Source organism: Canis lupus, chromosome 9 (assembly GCF_011100685.1).
Source record: "Canis lupus familiaris isolate Mischka breed German Shepherd chromosome 9, alternate assembly UU_Cfam_GSD_1.0, whole genome shotgun sequence".
NCBI lineage: Eukaryota > Metazoa > Chordata > Mammalia > Carnivora > Canidae > Canis > Canis lupus.
Genome location: NC_049230.1, coordinates 41,347,136 through 41,364,889, shown reverse-complemented (window position 1 = coordinate 41,364,889; position 17,754 = coordinate 41,347,136). Strand labels below are relative to the sequence as shown.

The 17,754-nt window shown below is 54.4% G+C and overlaps 1 protein-coding gene and 1 long non-coding RNA gene across 4 annotated transcripts in view; one reads left to right on the top strand and one right to left on the bottom strand.

Moving 5' to 3' along the window:
• Positions 1-17,754, top strand: part of RAB11FIP4 (RAB11 family interacting protein 4) — a 117,540-nt gene that overhangs the window by 64,497 nt on the left and 35,289 nt on the right. The window contains exon 1 of one of the 2 annotated variants that reach the window (XM_038548191.1): positions 14,339-14,446. The exons of the other annotated variant lie outside the window; for it this stretch is intronic. Within the exon in view, the coding sequence (XP_038404119.1) occupies positions 14,417-14,446 (30 nt within the window). The 5' untranslated portion in view covers positions 14,339-14,416. Of the gene's footprint in view, positions 1-14,338; positions 14,447-17,754 lie in introns of those variants that run through there. 2 annotated transcript variants of the gene reach the window in all.
• LOC119873324 lies at positions 8,037-13,886 on the bottom strand. 2 transcript variants are annotated; one of them, XR_005364695.1, is made up of 3 exons: positions 13,578-13,886; positions 8,578-10,169; positions 8,037-8,420 (listed from the first exon to the last, which is right to left on the bottom strand). It is a non-coding gene; the product is annotated as an uncharacterized LOC119873324 (long non-coding RNA). The 2 variants fall into 2 exon arrangements; XR_005364694.1 differs by having other exon boundaries at positions 8,037-8,720; positions 9,795-10,169; positions 13,578-13,885.

The window sequence follows — 17,754 nt, the reverse complement described above, 5'->3', positions numbered from 1 at the left end:
GAGGGAATAAATTACATAGCGGAGGGGGCTCGAGTGGGGTAGGATGGGGGCTCGCGGTTTTTTTTTTTTTTTTTGAAGATTTTATTTATTTATTTATTCATAAGAGACACACGGAAGCAGAGACACACGCAGAGGGAGAAGCAAGCTCCATGCTGGGAACCTGATGGGGGGCTCAATCCCAGGACCCCGGGATCATGACCTGAGCCAAAGGCAGACGCCCAATTACTGAGCCGCCCAGATGCCCCTACATTTCTTAAGCATCTACTATGTGCCACCCACTCTGCGAGGTACTTGGAACCTCTTATTATGTGGTCCTCATAACATAACACACTAGTGTGGTAGACAGCCTTTATGTCCATTTCAAAGATGTGAACACCGAGGCTCAGAGAATCAAATGAACTTATGAGGACACATCCCTGAACCTGATAGGAGTTTATGGGGAAAGTTATTACAGAGGAGACAACAGACTATATAGTAGAGTTTCCCATAGACATGTTATATTTAAAATCAATTTTATTGCTTTTAAATTCTCATAGTTCTCTTAGGCCTTGAAGCAAATGTGTTGAAAGTATGTCTGCTGCAAAGGGGAGCTTTTGAGAAGTGTGCGGGACTTAATAATAATCTGCCAGAGTACAACAGCGTACAAATATGGAGGTCATGGGAACCCAGCACGTTAGAGACCTTACCCCCATTCAAGCCCCCCAAAAGAGATACTCGTGAGAAAGAGATACTCGTGAGAGAGATTCTCTTACTACCCCCAAGATCACTCAGCTGGCGAGGGGTGGAGCCTGGACTCGAAGTCAGAGAGGAGAGAGATGGCCATGCCCTCGGGCCCAAGCAGACTTTGGTAGGGAGCTGCCAAGCTGCTGGACGAAGTCTGGGGTTGACAGAAACGGCTGGCCGAGCTCTCGGTGCCAGGTGTGACAATGAAAGTCCCCACTTGTTGCTGACAAGCCCCTCACCCAGGGCTGAAGTTGGCAGCGGGCCTAGCAGGCTGGGCCAGGACTTGTGTCCAAAAGCAGGTGGCCCTGCCAGGTGGTGAGGTGCCTTGCCTGGAGCCCACAAATGCCAACTCATGAAGCAGGGAAGAGTTTGTTTACCTGGGGTCGATTCCCCAGACCTTGGCTCACTGCCATGCTGGGCCGGGGACAGGGCAAGTGGAGATATGACATGGTCCATCCTGGAGGTGCTCAGCCTTCTTGAGGAGACAGACCCACAAAGAACCACCGTGCAGTGCCACCTGTTGAATGTGTCAGCCAGCTGAGGTGCCCGGGAACGTGGTGGGAGCGGCTGGTTCTGCCCTGGGGGGGCCGGGCAGAGGCAGGGAGCTAGCAGAGCCAGACTGGGCCTTGAAAGCCGAGTTGTGGTGATCACCATGAGTGCGCCCCACGCTCTCCACCTCCAGTCCTCACGCCCAGCCCGGCACAAACTTCACTGTTGAGGCTCAGCCACACTCTCATTCCACAATCGTATATGTGGGGGGGGGGGACCAGGGATCCAACAGAAAGAAAAGGTCCCGTCCCCTAAAGGACTTCTGTCCTAAGAGGAGAGTTAAGTAATGTTCATGCAGACAGAGAGAAAGTGCTCCAAAGGGAATAACACAGCTTGAAGCAGAAGGATGGGGTGCTCTCAGGAGGCCTGGGGGCCAGCCTGTCGGAAGTTAAGAGACAGAGGCACGTGGGGATGAGGCAAAAAGCAGCATGACAGGGCTTGGCTGTGTGGGAGCTGGCAAGCCAACCCGTGTAGGTGACGGTGACAAAGAGGGAAGGTGTGGCCCAGGAAGGGGCCTGAGGGCACAGGACAGAAGTTTGGGGCTTATCCTGAGTCAAGGCCAGATGAGGGTTGTCAGCTGGGAAGTGACAAGACCTTGGTGTTTTTAAGAGCTCATTGGGGTGTGTGTGTAAAGACGGCCCCGGAATTGGGGCCACCAGTTAGGTGGCTGTGCATTTGTCCAGAGAAGAGGGGGTGGCAGCTTGGTTGAGGATGGTGACAGGCAGATGGTGAGAAGGTGGACGGGATGGAGCTGCCAGGAATTGCTGATGTGGGGCAGAGGGAAGAGAATCATCGAGGACTGGGCTGAGGTTCTCCCCGGAGCTCCCAGGTACTGTTGGTGCCATTTGCTGGGTAGGCGAAGAGGGGTGCCCCCTCTCCCCCCATGGAGGCTGGGGTGGAGGTGAGAGGAGTACTGAGGGAGGGAGAGAAATGCAGCAGTCCAGTTGTGGACATGTCACTTGAGATGCTACTAGGAGTTTCTGTTGAAGACATGCACACACTGTCGGGTGCGTCCAGACCCCTTCTAGGTTGGCAGCCCTCGTCCTCCCATCTGCCCTGATATTATACACCTTTCCTGGAGGCAGCCTGCACCCCAGACTGGTCCATGTGGGGATACAAGGATTTTGCCATCTTGCTTCTTTGGGGGGCCGTCCTGGCTCCAGAGTGCCTGTGGGATTGGCTGAGGCCTCCTCACATGGCATCTTGGTCCCTCTCTCCCCTCCTGCTCCCCGCACACCCTTGCAGAGCTGGTCCCTAAGACACTCCCAACAAACCTTCTCCGCAGGCAATTGGATACCACAGTTTGGAGGTCAGGTGAGTGGGCCAGGCTGGACATGGACATTTGGGGATCATTGGCGTTTGATGGGATTTAAAGCCACAAGTTAGGGAAACAAGGGGAGAGGGCTGAAGCACAGAGGGTGCAGCATTTGGGGCTGAGGAAGGGCATGGGAGCCAGCAACAGCAACTGAGTCACGACTGGCGAGCCTGGAGGAAGCCAGAAGGGTGGGCGTGCAAGAAGCTGTGCTGGGAAACTGGGTTCAGGGCTGCCTGAGAGTTCAGGTAGGATGAGGAGCCGGGGAGTGCACAGACCTGGTGGAGGAGCCGGGAGGCAGCTCTCTTCTGGTCCCTTCTGTCACACAGCTGCTCCCAGCTGGCACATGGCAGCAGTGTGGTTCAACCAGGCCCAAGGTGAGCCCAAAGCCTGGGCTCTGGGCTTCACTGGGTGCAAAAAGTGCCAGGAAAGACATTCCAGGCAGAAGGAACAGCAAAAGTGTCAAGGGTTGGTATGTTCCTCAGGTGATAAGGAGTAGTAACGATGCAAATGTGTTCTGAGCTGTTGCTGTGCCGATCCTCCTCAGGCACTGTTTCATTTATCACCCACTCCATGAGCCTCTAACGCAGACATGACTGACCCTCATTTCCCCCCCGATTCTGTATTTGCAAAGTTGCCCACTTGCTACAGTTTATTTGTAATCCCCCAATGGACACAGCAGTGTCTTTGTGACCATTTGCACGCGTACTCAGAGTGATGAAAATGTGGGTTGGCCACGCTCGGGTCGAAGAAGACATTGCCTTCTCATTTCAGCTCAGACTGTAAACAAGCTTCCTTGTAGCAGTCTTTATAGTGCCCTGTTTTGTATTTGGGGGAGAGGTTTTTTTTTTTTTTTTTTTTGGGTTGGTGATTACACTATTTAAAATGACCCCCACATGTGATCACATGCTGTTCGTTGTTCCCAAAGGCAAGAAAGCGGCCCTGTGCCTTTTGGAGAAAACACAGCGTTAGATGAGCTTTGTTCAGCATGCAGGACAATCCTGTCCTCCACAAGTTCATTGTTAATCAACGGCATATTTTAAAATAACGCGACTTTAAAGAAACCTGCATAAAACAAGCCTGTGCATGGCTTGGTGGATGGAATTGTCACAATCAGAGGTTCTCGGGAACTTGACCCCTGGGAGCAGCGGCTCAGCATTCACGGATTCAGCGTTCACAGGGCTACCTGCAAGTAGCGAGAATGCAAGCTGGGGAGCATGAGAAGCAAAGCTGGGGCTTGAACCTGGGTTGGCCACGCACCAGTGCACTTCAGTCTCATGAATGTAGCCTTGTGGTCTGGTGGGGATGGCAGGGGGCTTGGCCTGGAAGAAAGATTTCTTTTTTAGGGCACCCTGGGAGCAGCCTCTCCCTCCCTTTCGTTGGCCTCCTCTGGGCCCAGGCTTCTCCAGTGTCTACCTGAACACAGCCCCTCCGCCTTCCCCGGGCTGTGGCCACAAGCTTTCGCAGGGTTGTGGTTTTCCTCTGAGTGAGAGGAACACACTGGCTCAGTGTCCTGGGGCCAGGCGTCTTTGGTTTCCCTCTGCCGAGCCCAGCCCTGCAAGGGGAGCCACAAGGGAGGTGTGTGTGCCCGAGCCCGGCTCCAGTCGTTCCGTCTGCTGCTGCGGCTGCTGTTTATTCCGGGCCCGCGCGGCCCATCCTGGGCAGGTCCAAGCGAGCTGCTGGCCCCGGGCCCTCCAGGAACCACCCCCAGGACGGGGCTGCCCACGCCCTCCCTTCTCATAGCCGGGAACCCACAGCCCTGCTTCTGTCATTTATGGGGCGGCTTGTTTTTTTGTGGGTTTTGGGTGGTTTTCATTCTAGCATCACCAAGATAATTTAGGAGATGATGGGGCTTGGAGGGGCGGGGGACTGTGTTTGTTTTTAATGTGGAATTACAAGCCCTACAGTGTTTGCCTTCCTGACCTGAAGAAAGAGGTGAAGTCGTCTTCATCCTTTGCCATCCTTGTCTAAGGGTTATTCTCCACCCAGGAGCAGGTCTGATTTCCTGAGATCAAGTACCGCCTGGCTGGAGGGTCCCTTGTGTGGGGGCCCGATGGCAGTCTGGGAGGAGGGAGGCAGAGCGCCCATGGGACGGTGAGGAGGGGCAGTGACCATGGTGGGGGCGCCCAGAGGGCCTCACGGGCCGCACCCTGCTGGGGAGCAGCTGAAGGTGGGGTGACCCAGCAGGGAATGCGGGGCTGTGGGGCCAAGGATGGAGCCTGAGCTGGACTTGAGAAGAGCTGGGTGTGGGACCGTGTCCCCCCACCTCCCCCGACACCCCGAGCCACTGTCTGGAGGCTGTCAGGACAGCCTGGGCAGCCTCTGGACCCCAGCATCTCAAGGGTAGGGCCTCTCTGGTGAGCTCACGCACCAGCACGCACATGTGTGCACACATGCCAAAGGCTGGAAGGGCAGCCCGCCGAGCACACGGCCTTCGGCGCCCATCGTGGCAGAGAGCAGAGCTGCGCTCTGGGGTCACAGAGGCCTGGACAGGCGGCCAGTAGCTCCAGGCGGGATTGCACCTTGTTCTTCTATCTCCAGGTGGCCGGCACGGTGCCTGGCCTGCAGCTTCTGCTCCGTACGTGCTGTTTGAGTAAATGAATAAACTAGCGAGTGAATGAATGGTTTCGGCCCCACTCTGGTACTTCAGGAAGTTAGCCTAGAGACCCGTGCCTCCCTTTCTTCATAGCGTCATGGTTAGGTACGCGGTCTCTGGAGCCAGCTGCCTGGGCTGGAATCCTGACTTTTCACTTACTAGGTTTATGTCCTTGAGTCACTTCCTGGAGCCTCAGTTTCCCTGTCTATGACCTGGGGATAGTACTTGCCTCCTAGGGTTGCTGTGAGGATTGAATGAGTTAATATCATGTGAAGCACATGGAACAGAGCCTGGCACATAGTAAGTGCTATGTAGGCGTTTGCTATTAATAAAATGAAGATAGTAACATCTAGTTATTCTGTGCGGGTGTGCGCTGGGAGCCTGGTACATTGTTTTTCCAAGTGTATGCTTTGCAATGCGGAGTCCCTGGTGTTGGTAGGTGTAAAATGACAAGGGGTCTGTCCAAAGCTGGAGAGCCTGAAGGTTACAACAGAGCTGGGCAGGTTTCTCTAGTGCCAACAGGCTCTGTGACATCTCTGAGGAGGAGTGAAGAATGTGGCTGGTCCATTTGACCACAGAGCACTTTCTTGCTGTCAGGGTGGGGTAGAGACTCCACAAAACACATTTTTTGGAAGCAACAAATACCTCATCCCTCTGTCTCCCCAGAAGCCCTGGCCCATCCATCCTGCTCCTGTCATCTGGCAGCACCCTGGGGAAATGCCAGGGTGTCTTTCCCTGGGTTGGGAACTGGGGCAGGAAGCAGTGGCCAAGTCAGCAGCAGAAGGGTGCCCAGCCCTCCACCCTAATACACTCAGCGGGGCAGGCAGGCATCCCACCCTCATGGGCAGGCCACTCCCCAGGGGGTATCGCAGAGGTGCATGTTGGTGAATGGCAGAGGCCTGGTGTGGGCTGCAACTCATTAAAAGAATGTCCACCTGGGACGCCTGGGTGGCTCAGGGGTTGAGCGTCTGCTTTTGGCTCAGGGCGTGATCCCAGGGTCCCAGGATCGAGTCCCACATCGGGCTCCCTGCGTGGAGCCTGCTTCTCCCTCTGCCTGTGTCTCTGCCTCTCTCTCTCTGTGTCTCCCATGAATAGATAGATAAAATCTTTAAAAATAAAAATAAAATATAATAATGTCCAGCTGGATAGTGTACACCTCCTCAACGATGATGAAGGGAGGTGTGAGGCCCTTACTTGCTCACAGACTTTCGTCATCCTGATTAATTAATTTCTGCTGCCTTCCAGACGAGTCTAGTTGCTGTCATTAAGCTGGCTGCACAGTAAGAGAGGCAGCAGGGAGATCTGGACATGGGCCAGCAGATCTGAGTGCCAGTCCTGGCTCTGCCACTCTGGCCATGTCACTCAACCCTCCTGAGCCTCGGGTTTCCTCATCTGTTATATGGGTGCAGTAACATCTATCCACAGACAGTCAGACTAAGATAAATGAGAAGAAATGAAGTGACTGGTATACAATAGACCTTCAATAATTGGTAGCCGCTCTGGTCATAAGCTGTAGGGAAATAATCTCTCTTTGTTTTCAGGGCTTGCGTGAGGGAGAGGGATGTCTCCTCAGAGCTTAGATCGGATACGTTCTGGGAAGAGGGCAACTGGATCTTGATGATGGCCTTTCTTATTTCTTTGTTTCTCTCCTTTTAAATGCCCATCTCAGGAACATCAGAAAATATTCCTGCGAATTTGTGACTAATCAGGCCATCAGCTCTCTGCCGTTTATGTGTGAGTGATCCTTACTCCCACTCAGGGCCTCCAACATACCTCAAGTGCCTCCTATGTGCCAGATTTGTTAGCAGCTGGAGTCCAAAGACACTAGGGATGTGGACCCTGCTCTCAGGAATTAGTGTGGTGGGGGGTCTGATAGGAGGCCACTCCCAACAACACAGTGTGTCCCTCACGGTTGTGTTTGAGAGATGGAGATCATGAAGCCAAGGAGTAATTTATTCTCACTGGAAGAGATAGAGAAGGTGTCACTTGGCAGGTCACACCTGATTAGGGTTTTGAAGGATAAATAGGAGTTTGTCAAGGCAAGGTACTAAAACATCATCCCCAATCTCTTCCCAGACACCCCCCTTTCTAAGGTCAGTGTGGATCCTCTGCCATTAACAAGCTTTGAGACTATGGGCAAGTCATGTTGCCTCTCAAGGCCTGTTTCCTGGATCTCTACCAGCTTTACTGCATTGTGATTTTGTGTCTATAGAGGCTTAGATGATGAGAATTTCTAAAAAGTCCTCATATTTGCAGAACACTTTCCAGAAGTCTTTGACATTTTCTTTTTCTCCAAGTTTTGGCATCAATTTTTTAAATGAAATTTATATATTAGAGAAGCCATGATCACATCTTAATTTCTCAAATATTTATATGAGTAATTTTTGTGTTGTGATACTTCTTTTCTTGTTTGACCTTTTTTTTTTAAAAAAAAGATTCTATTTGGGATCCCTGGGTGGCGCAGCGGTTTGGCGCCTGTCTTTGGCCCAGGGCGCGGTCCTGGATATCCGGGATCGAATCCCACGTCGGGCTCCCGGAGCATGGAGCCTGCTTCTCCCTCTGCCTGTGTCTCTGCCTCTCTCTCTCTCTCCCACTGTGTGCCTATCATAAATAAATAAATAAATAAAAAGTTTAAAAAAAAAAAAAAAAGATTCTATTTATTTATTTGAGAGAAAGAGACAACATGAGTGAGAGGAAGGGGCAGAGGGAGAAGGAGAAGCAGATTCCCCACTAAGCACAGAACTCTCTGTGGGGCTCCACCCCAGGACCCTGAGATCATGACCTGAGCCAAAGGCAGATGCCTAACTGACTGAGCCACCCAGGCACTCCTTGACCTCTATTAATGCAGATCCCAGTCTTACAAAGTTGGTCACACTCTCCCCATTCGACTGAAGAGGAAACGGAGACTTGGCAAGGTGAATTGACGTCCCCTTTGCCAGAAAGTGGCAGAGCCAGGCCTTAACTCTAGGTCTTCTGGAAGTCTTCTAAAACTTAGTTTAGTGTTCCCTCCAGTTCCATGGACCTCTCAGACACCCCACAAGCCTAATATCCATCTTGTCGGCTGCTCATAAACAATACCTGGTGGATCCCTTGCCTTGGGCGGGCCCTGAGTCAGGTGTTGTTGCTCACACAAGTTGGAGTCAGGAGCACTGGGTGCAGAGGATGCCAGGTGCTGCCCTGAAGACATTGCTTCAGGGAAAGAGCTGGGCAGAAGGCGCCTCGAGGAACAGGAGGGAGGACCTCAAGGATTGCCAAGCGAAAGTTCTTTTAGCCAGAGAGCAGGAGGAAGTCCGGGGCAGTGAACAGGGGTGCAGCTACGTTTTCCTGAAACAAAGCCTGGTGCCTAAACCCAGGATGAAAGCAAACCCCAATCCCTAAGGTCTCTCTGATCTCTTACCCTGCTTTGGCTTTCTTCATAGCCCGGGCCATATGTATCGTTGATTCATTTATTTGTTGTCTGACTGCCCCAGGGGAATGTGAGCTCCAGGAGAACTGAGGCTTTCTTATTCATAGCTGTATCTCCAAGACCTGGAACAGAGTCTGGCACAGAGAGATCATCACTGAATATTTGTGGATGGATGGGTGGATGGATGGGTGGGTGGATGGATGAACAAGTGATGCCTTCACCTGTGGCGGCCCTGGCTCCCACCGTGGTCAGCCCCGCCTTTCGCAAAGGAGTTTCTAAACTTGCTTATCTCAGAAATACCTGGGATCTTTAAACACTGCCTACACCTGGCTCCCACCCTAGGTATTTGGATTCAATTGTGACCTAGGCTTTGACCTTTTGTACGTTCTCCAAGTGAGTTGAGTGTGCATTTTGGGAACTACTGCTTTACCACCAACTTGTAAAAGCCAGAGCCACAGGTACCTGGGCCAGGAGGAGGCAAGGAGTGTAGAGGAGGCATCTATAGGAAAGGAGAGTTATTTGCGCTCTTGAGTTTGCAGCCACCTGATGTTACCAATGGTGAAAGAAGGGGAAGTTTTTCCTCCTTGCCCTCACCCAATCCAAGTCAAAGACAACCTGGTCTGACTTCCTCCTCCCCTGCCATCTCCTCCTCCTAGATGGTCAAATGAGTCAGAGGAAACGCGGGTTTTCTCACCATTTTCCCCTCCTGTTGGGTTTGCATGAGTAAGAAAACCCATTGTTCACATGTACACAGGTTGACAAAAATAGAGCTTGGCCTCTCTGCACACTGGGCTGGGGCAAGTCAGTAAGACCCAGTCCCACCCCGTCTGCAAAGTATCCAGCTAGACGTTATACGGAAAAACAGGCCTGGGGCCAAAGTCTGCAGGTGTCTTGGCCAAAGGACAGTTACCAACATCCATCTGTTTGCCAATGGAAAGGGGCTCCCATGTCCAAGACACATGCCTGGCTCCAGGATCTGCTCCTGGGCTAGCCCCAGGTTGTAGATTGGGAAGGGACCTTAGCGATGCACTGTCTAAACCACATCTTCTGGTCCCGGTGGCCCCTGGCCAGGCCCCTGCTGGAGTGAAGGGGCTTTGGGATTCAGGGCTTGCTCCTGTTGTTTCTAGATGACAGATGAGGGACAACTTTCCTTTGGGGTTGAGAGGCCTCTGCAATGCCAGGGTTTTGCCTGCTTCCTTAGTACCCACTTCTCTTTCCAAAGCCATTGCTTCTGACATCAAAGGTTGAATCTGTTCCCTGGAGTGGAAGCTGAGACTTAAAGGTGGGGCTGATGCTCTCTGATCCTATCAACGGCCATCTGAAAAGGAGGCGAGGGAACACAGGTGTCTGTGGCAGAGTCTGAGCCGGCTACATGGAGGGCTTTACCACACCAAGAACAGTAGCTGGTGCAGCTGTTTGGGCAGCAGTAAAGTCCAGTGTGTGTGATGCTGACAGTTGTGGTTGGTGACTGATGACCATCTGATCACTAGACAGAGTTCTGAGAGCCAGCCCTAATCCCGGCTCTGCCGATGACTGTGCCATGGTGAGAAGAGAAGCCATCTTCCGCCTCTGGGCTTGTTTCCCTATATGGGTAATGAGTGATTTTATTAGACTAGTGATTTGGAACTTTAAAGCCTTGTTTACATGAGATCTTATGTGGAAGTCTATATGTAAAGTGGATGGAAGTGGGGCCATTCTGGCTCACCTGGAGCACCCCTCCTTCTACAGGATCTCCGAAGAAACCTGCAGGTTCCAAGGAAGTGAATTTAGGAACCACTGGACCTAATGCTCAAATGCCTTTTTTCCAGCTGTGGTATCATTTGTGTAACTATTTCCATGTTCGTTCATTTGGCTAATGTCGATTGGCATCAGTTGCTTGGCTAATGTCAACACTGGGTAACGTTCAGGGAGCTCTTTTCCTATTGTAATTATGTCATATATATTTGATGGGTCTTCTCTGTGGCCCCAAATATGTATAAAATGTTGCCCCTGTACACCATCTGATGTTGGGCTAACTCCTGCCTGGTGACAGCAAAAGTAGACAAAGGTAGCTAGATAGCTGTGATACAGAGAGAATTTACTAGACTCTCTTCCCTCACCTGGCTCACCCAGATGAACACGTGTTTTCCACCCCCATCAGTTTCTGGAGGCTAGTAACTCCTGCTTGTCAACATTCTATCTGCTTCTGTCTGGCTTTGGCATTCAACATCCTGGGAGTACTCTCATATCAATAATGGCAGAAGAAGTTTCATGACATAAAAAGAATTAATCAGAGTGACTTGTCCTCTGAAAATTATTCTTGAGTACATTCTCTGGAAGACAGTTTCTGTTTTTAATGAGACTGTTCTTCTGAAACAGCAAGTCAGACCCCTTAAGAGACTCACAGCACCGGGTGAGCGCTATGAGGGCATCAGCGGCCCATTGCCCCCCATCCCCTGCTGTCATCGCCCTTAGTAAAGCATCCCAGCCAGAGCAGGAGCAGGCAGCCAGGAACACCACTCATATGGTACCTCCATGTGTGGTTTGGACAAATCCTAGCCTTCTCTGAGCCTCCATCTTCCCATCCATAAAATGGGGGAAGAGCACATTAGATGTTTATCCAGAGAGCCTTCCTAGCTTAAAATGGCTTGATTCTTTAACATCTAAAACACAACTATGCCAAGGAACCAGGGTAGCTAATGCAAGATCCTTCTTCTTGTCTCCAGTCCCATAGGTGGGGTTGTGCTCAGAGGCAGGACTATATTTCCCTACTAATTCTCTCCAGCCCAGCCACCATTTGAACAAAAAACACTGAATCCTGGGCTGGAGCTCTCAGTTCTACGTCCCATTTTAGAAGACAGTGAGCCTTCCTCCCCAACCCCAAATTGTCACTGCTTCCCTGAACCCTGTGGAAGATGTAGGGTCTTTCCCAAAAGTCGGGGTTCTTGGGGCATCTGGGTGGCTCAGTTGAGTGGGCATCTGACTCTTGATTTCAACTCAGGTCGTGATCTCAAGATTTTGAGATTGAGCCCCACATTGGGCTCCGTGCTGCCTGGGATTCTCTCTCCCCCTCCCTCTGCTCCTCCCCTACCACTAAAAAAATTGTCAGCGTTCCGAATCTTTCCACAAGCTGCTTCAGGTTCTAATACTCGCCTCAGTTCTCCTCAGCCTCTTGTCATATAATTGGAAGTGGCTGCTGTTCATTGAACACGTGTTATGTGCCAGACCTGTTCTTGAGTCTTATAAGCATGGGTCCTGATTATTTGGAGCCTCACAATAATCCTGAAATACATACTATTATTATCTCCAATTTGCAGATGAGGAAACTGAGACACCGGAAATTAAACTTGCCTAGACTTATCCAACTGACCTTTTACAAGGTGGTAATGCCAAGATAGGACGCATGGCTCTGGCCCTGCAACTCATATACTGAATCACTGCATCAGACTGGGGCTCCCTCATGCTGCTGGTAATAACGAAAAGCTACTGTTTATTGAGTGCCTCCAGCACAGAAGGCATTGACCTAGATGCGTATTTTATCATTTCTCTCAAACCTCACAAATGGAAGAGGAAAGATCTTGTCGTTCCATAGAATGTTCCACAGAGGTGACACTCAGAATTAGTGAATGGCTTTGCCGTGGTAAGCTGTACAATGAGGCAGGCTTCAGACTCAGAAGTGTTCAGTGCTCACATCTTGTGACCCTCCTCTCTGTCACACCGCTTTTCGGGACAAATACCCGCAAATCCTGCTCTTTCCACCACACCTTTGGGAAAAATAGAGGGACCTCTAGCACCACTCCCTCCACAGAGCTCTTGAAAATGGTGATCAGGTTACCCCTCACGAGGACGGGGTGTGTGGGGGTGCTTGACAAGGCCTGCTTTTCTTCACTGACTTTTACCAGAACAAAGCTAGGACTTAGAAAAGTGGCGATCACCTGAGGCTTCTGCTTCCGTTGCCAGTTGTGGGTGGTCCTCTCACGTTCCCCATAGCCCTTAGGAGCAACATGAGACTCAGAGGGGAAACCGAGACAGAACCCCCTGGATTCAGCTACACCCTAAAACCTCACAGGAAGCGGCCAAGCCAAGGTCTCAGGGTGGAGCTACAAAGGCAGAGCAGGCCCAGGGCGCGTGCACCACGCCTTTGACAACTGCCTGGAATTAAGTGTACCCTCTGCCAGGGTGCACAATTCATGAGGTAGATTGTACCATTCCCATTTTACAGATGAGGACACTGAGTCTCAGAAGGCTTACATAACTCGTCCTAGGACTCAGAGTTAGCAAGGATTCAAACCCAAGTCTGTGTGATTCCGAAGCCAGTGTTCTTTATGATACACCACATTGCTTCTGCGTGTTAGGGACCGTGGGAGTGGACACAAACAAGGGTGAGAAATAGACTGTGCCCCCCCCCCCATAGCTCTCTGAACTGCAAGGCATAAGCAGGGGGGCGAGGCCCAGGGGTGGTGGAGTTTCCACCTCACCCCCATTGCTCTAGCCTCCCCTGGCACAAAGCCTTTGCCAGGAGGCCCTCCTCTACCTAATGCCATCCTTTTTGGGGGGAACCCTGTAGATCTGAGAGCCTCAGTGAGATGCTTTGCCTCAGAGACAGGCCCCCGGTAGAGAGAGAGGCAGCTGGCAATGTATTTGCAGGAGAGATATGGGAGAGGAGGACGTTGAGCGCAAAGAGCCAGAGCGAAGGTGGCAGAAAAGTTGAAAAACCGTGTGTGTGCTTGTGTGTCTGTGCGTGTGTTGGTGCAAAGTGCCCAGCTCCCCAGAGGCCCTGCCTACGCTCAAGTGCCACCTTGTTGGTCAGTGAGGACTCAGGGAAGGCAAAGCGGCGTTCACGTTGGCCTTAGACAATTCGAAGATCAATCCCTCAGCCCCCATCCCCAGGTGCACGATGCAACATTGAATCAAAAGGAAACATCCGCATGATTTGTTGCTTTCCATGTTGGCCTTGAATCCAGGGCATCGAGAAGCGTTATTGGGAAGGGGAGGGGATACTTTCTACTTACATTACATTTACTAGGATTCAACACAGGGGTCCTTTCTTTCTTTATGTTTTTAGCTCTTGTTGCCACTTGGTTCTTTGTATTCCTGCGCTGGTTATAGACACAACTTTTGACTTAGGACGAAAAGATTGGGAAAGTTGTGGGTGGGATCCGGGATGAGAATTGATGGACCCGCCACACTCAGGCTGCTGGCGGTGGTGATGCGGGTGGGCGCGGGGGCTGCGGGCCTGGCAGGTCTTCCTTCGGGTCCGCAAGCGCTGGCGGGAATCTCGCAGGCGGGGCACGGCCAGCGGCGAGAGGAGCCTGGAGCGGGCAGGCGGCGAGCTCACAGAACCGGGGGCTTCTGGAATCCGGGCCCGGGCCGCGCAAACCCGGGCGACGGTCTCCCCGCGGCGCGGCGCGGGCGCGGGCTCGGGCGGGCCCAGGCGAGCCCCACCTCCCGGGGCGCCCCTCGGGTGGGTAGCGCGGGCCCGCCCCCCGGCCGCGCCGCCATTGGGCCGCGCCGCCGCCGCCACCTGCCCCTACCTTGGGGGCGGGGCTACCTGGGCCCCGCCCCCCGAGGCTCGGGTTCCCAGGCCCGGCTCCCTCCCGGCCCCGCCCCCGGCGCGAGGCCCCGCCCCCTCGATCCCGGAGCCGGGGCGCCTCGTGATGTCACGGCAGCTTTGATACAAAGAGCCCTTCGGCCCACGCGGGTCTCCCGGCAACGGGCGCGGGTGGGGGCGGGGCCGGCGCCTTCCACCGGTGCCGAGAGCAGCGAGCGGCCGCGGCGCGGCGGGGATCGGCTCTGCGCCCGCCTGCCCGCCGCGCCCCTCCGCGGCGCGCCCGCTCCCGCCCGACCTGGGATGCGCACCCCGCCCGCCCCCGGAGGCCAGGTAAGCGGCCACCGAGCGGCTCGGGCTCCCCGGGCTCCCCGGGCTCCGGCGACGCGCACCTGGCCGGGCCCGCGGCCCCGGGGCCAGGGAAGTTGCCAGAGCGCGGAACTTCACCCGCAGCCCGGCCGCCAGCTCCCGCCCCGGCAGGGGCCGCCTTCTCGGCCCTGGCCTGGGAGGTCGGGTTGCCCTCGCCCTCGCCCTCGCCCTCGCCCTCGCGCTCGCCCTCTGGGCCCCGGCAGGGAAGCGTCCGTCCCCGCTGCCGCCTCCGGGCCCTCCGCCGGCTCCCAGGTGCGGGGGTGCACAGGGCTAGCCCGGGGCTCCGGGAGACGGCGGCCGCTTCCCCGGCGCGGTTTCCCAGAGTCTTTAGGGGGATCTGGGGGGTGGGCTGGGCAGGGGGCTGGTCCGCCAGGACGCCTTCCTCGCCCCCCCCGCCCCCCCGGCGCTCCTGCGTCCCGGGCTCCGGCACCCGCGTCGCCCAGCTGCCTGCGCTGGCTCCGCCGGGCCCTGGAGGGGGCTGTGCGCGGGCGAAGTTTTCCGTAGCGCTGGCGGCTGCGCCGAGCCTGTTCCCGGGTTCCCTCGCCCCCCTGAGGGGCTTTGCGGGGCGAGCAGGGCAGCCGGCCTCGTTCGAGCCCTGGGGACAGGGCCCGGCCCCTTCCCGGCCCGGACGTCGCCCAGGCCGAGGCGTGTGGGACTGCCAGCTCTTTGCCCTCCAGCGCAGAGCCTGCGGGCCGTCCTGCGAGTCGCTGCTGTCGCCACGGCCGCTTCTCCGCGGGCGGCTGGTGTCCCTGGCGTCCCTGAGGTCTCGGTGGAGCAGCCTCGGGAGAACCGACCGTGCCTGTGCTAGGGGAACCGGGTCTGGACTTGGCCCGGCCCGTTGTGCCTTCTCACCCGTGCACACCCTCCAGGGGACCTCTTTCGCCATCGAGCCCACTCCCCCCTCTGCTTTCCCACAGATCACTCTCCCTGAGAGACAAGCCGCGTTCCTTGCCTTCTTGACAGGCCACCTCCTTGTCAAAGGACTGTGCGGGGGCTGGATTCCTGGACCCAGCCTACCCTTTGTGCCTTGGCAAACCTCTGGGCTGGTTTCTGATGGTCCACCAAACCCTGTCCTCCCTAATCCTGTGGGTTCCAAGGAAAGGGGTGGGACATCCCTGGGTCCTTCCCCTGGTGAAATGTGGCTGCCAGGCTAGAGAAAAGGGAATCTCAAAGGAGGGAAGGTTACCAACTGTGTGTAGATCAGACCTTTGCTTTAGGGCTCTCTGCCTCCCTCCCTGTAACTGTCCAACTCCGCCTTGGTGGAGTCCCTGGGTCCCTGCCATTGACTGGGGTCTTGCCACCTGCCAGGCACGAGTTTACTAAGATAGTCTGGCCCAAACCCTGCTGAGCTGGCAATCCTGAAATGCTGCTTACATGCCCAGGTGCTAGTATACAGGGGCACTGCCCTGCCCCTAAAGTGTTTGCAGGCTGTAAGGAGACTGAAAACCTGGGTTACATTGTACCCTGCCCAGCTCCCCTGTACCCCCAGGCACATTAATCCCCCTGAGATCCCTGGGACTTCAGTGGAGGGATGTGGCCTGGAGGAAGGAGGGAAGCCAGGGAAGAACCTGGACTTGTAGCAGCCATCACAACTTGGGGAGTGCCTGCTGGGGAACAGCTTTGTCATTTGGGGGACCCCAGGCTTTGGTGGAGGGGGTGGGGCACATGACTAAAGCCAGCAGAGAGATAAGACCGTGCCTTGGGAGGGACTTGACTGGCCTGACCAGGTGAGCAGGCAGGAGGTGTGACCTTTGCCCCAAGGAAGACCAGTGGGAGAGACTACCTAGAGCCTGTCTGTAAAAAGGCCCTGTCATCAAGTAAGGAAAGAAAAAAAAATCAGGAGGCTGGGAACACCTTGCCTTGGGGAGGCTCTGGGCTGCAGCATAAGAACTTTCTGGTGGATATCCCACTGGCCCCATACTTGCCCATGCTTCCTACTCTTCAGAGCACTGTGCCCCTCCCTCTCTCCCTCAGCACACTAGCCCCTTCGTGGACTACTAGTCCCCTTTCCTCCTGGTGGGACAAACTGTTTCCACATCTAGGGCTTTCTATGGAGCCCTCCTGGCTCTCACCTTCTTGCATTCTCCCCCTCCCCCTCCTGGTGGCTAGAAACTGCCTTTCCTAAGGGCTGGCAGTCCCCTCTTTTGAGGTGGCCTTTTATGCCAAGGGATGTTTCACAACTGGTCTTGCTCACAGTTCTACTTCAGTTTATATATTTGAGCTGTGGGTCAGGAGGAGGTAGAGGTGGAAAGAGTGGAAAAGGCTCCCAATAAAATATCAGTTGAGTGATTCCTGAAGACAGACCTCTCAGGACCTCGGTTGGAGGAGGGACAGCCTGGGCACAGGGTGCCCACTCTCTGGCTCTGTTCTCTGTCTCCTGCCACAGGGCTCATTGCATTTTGAAAAGGAGGCAACTTCTTCTGATCTGCCTGCTGCCTGGTGCTGGCAGTGGGGCACAGTGCCTTGGCTTTGCCGGGCATGTAGAATCCCTGGGGTTGTGCTCTTTTTTCCTCTGGGTCTGCTCTGTTGGCTCTTGACTCAGGAACAGGGCATTGATGGTATCAAATCACTGGCTTTCCAAGGAGGAGGACTGCTTGGGTCTTCCCCCTGCATGGTCTTCCAGCTGCATTAGGTAGTCCTGCCCCACGGTCAGCTGGGCACGACAAGATGAGCACATTGATTTGGCGGCCCACCTTGCGTCCCACTGGACACTGTGTGCTCACCTCCCAGATGTGGCATGGCAAGCTCCTCCCTCAGATGGCATTCCGGGGAGTAAGTAGACCTTTCCCCATTTCTTTTTTTTTTTTTTTTTTTTTTTTTTTATGATAGTCACAGAGAGAGAGGCAGAGACACGGGCAGAGGGAGAAGCAGGCTCCATGCACCGGGAGCCCGACGTGGGATTCGATCCCAGGTCCCCAGGATCGGGCCCTGGGCCAAAGGCAGGCGCCAAACCGCTGCGCCACCCAGCCTTTCCCCATTTCTGTTTGCCCAGCCCCCACCCAGCACATGGCCCAGAACTGGCAGTTCCGCCCTCAAATACTTGGAGCATCTGATTGGTGCTAGATTCCGTTCCGGGCTGTGGCAGCAAACAGTAGCAATGGCCCCTGCCTTCATGGAGCTCGCGTGATTGATGGCCAGCAGGCAGGGAAGATGTGTGGTGCTCCAAGCAGCAGGAGGGCAAGCAGGGCAGTGGGTGTTGTGGACTTAAACAGAGTGGGCAGGGAAGTCCTCGCTGAGAAGGTGATGCCTTGAAAAAAGAGGTTCAGGCAGAG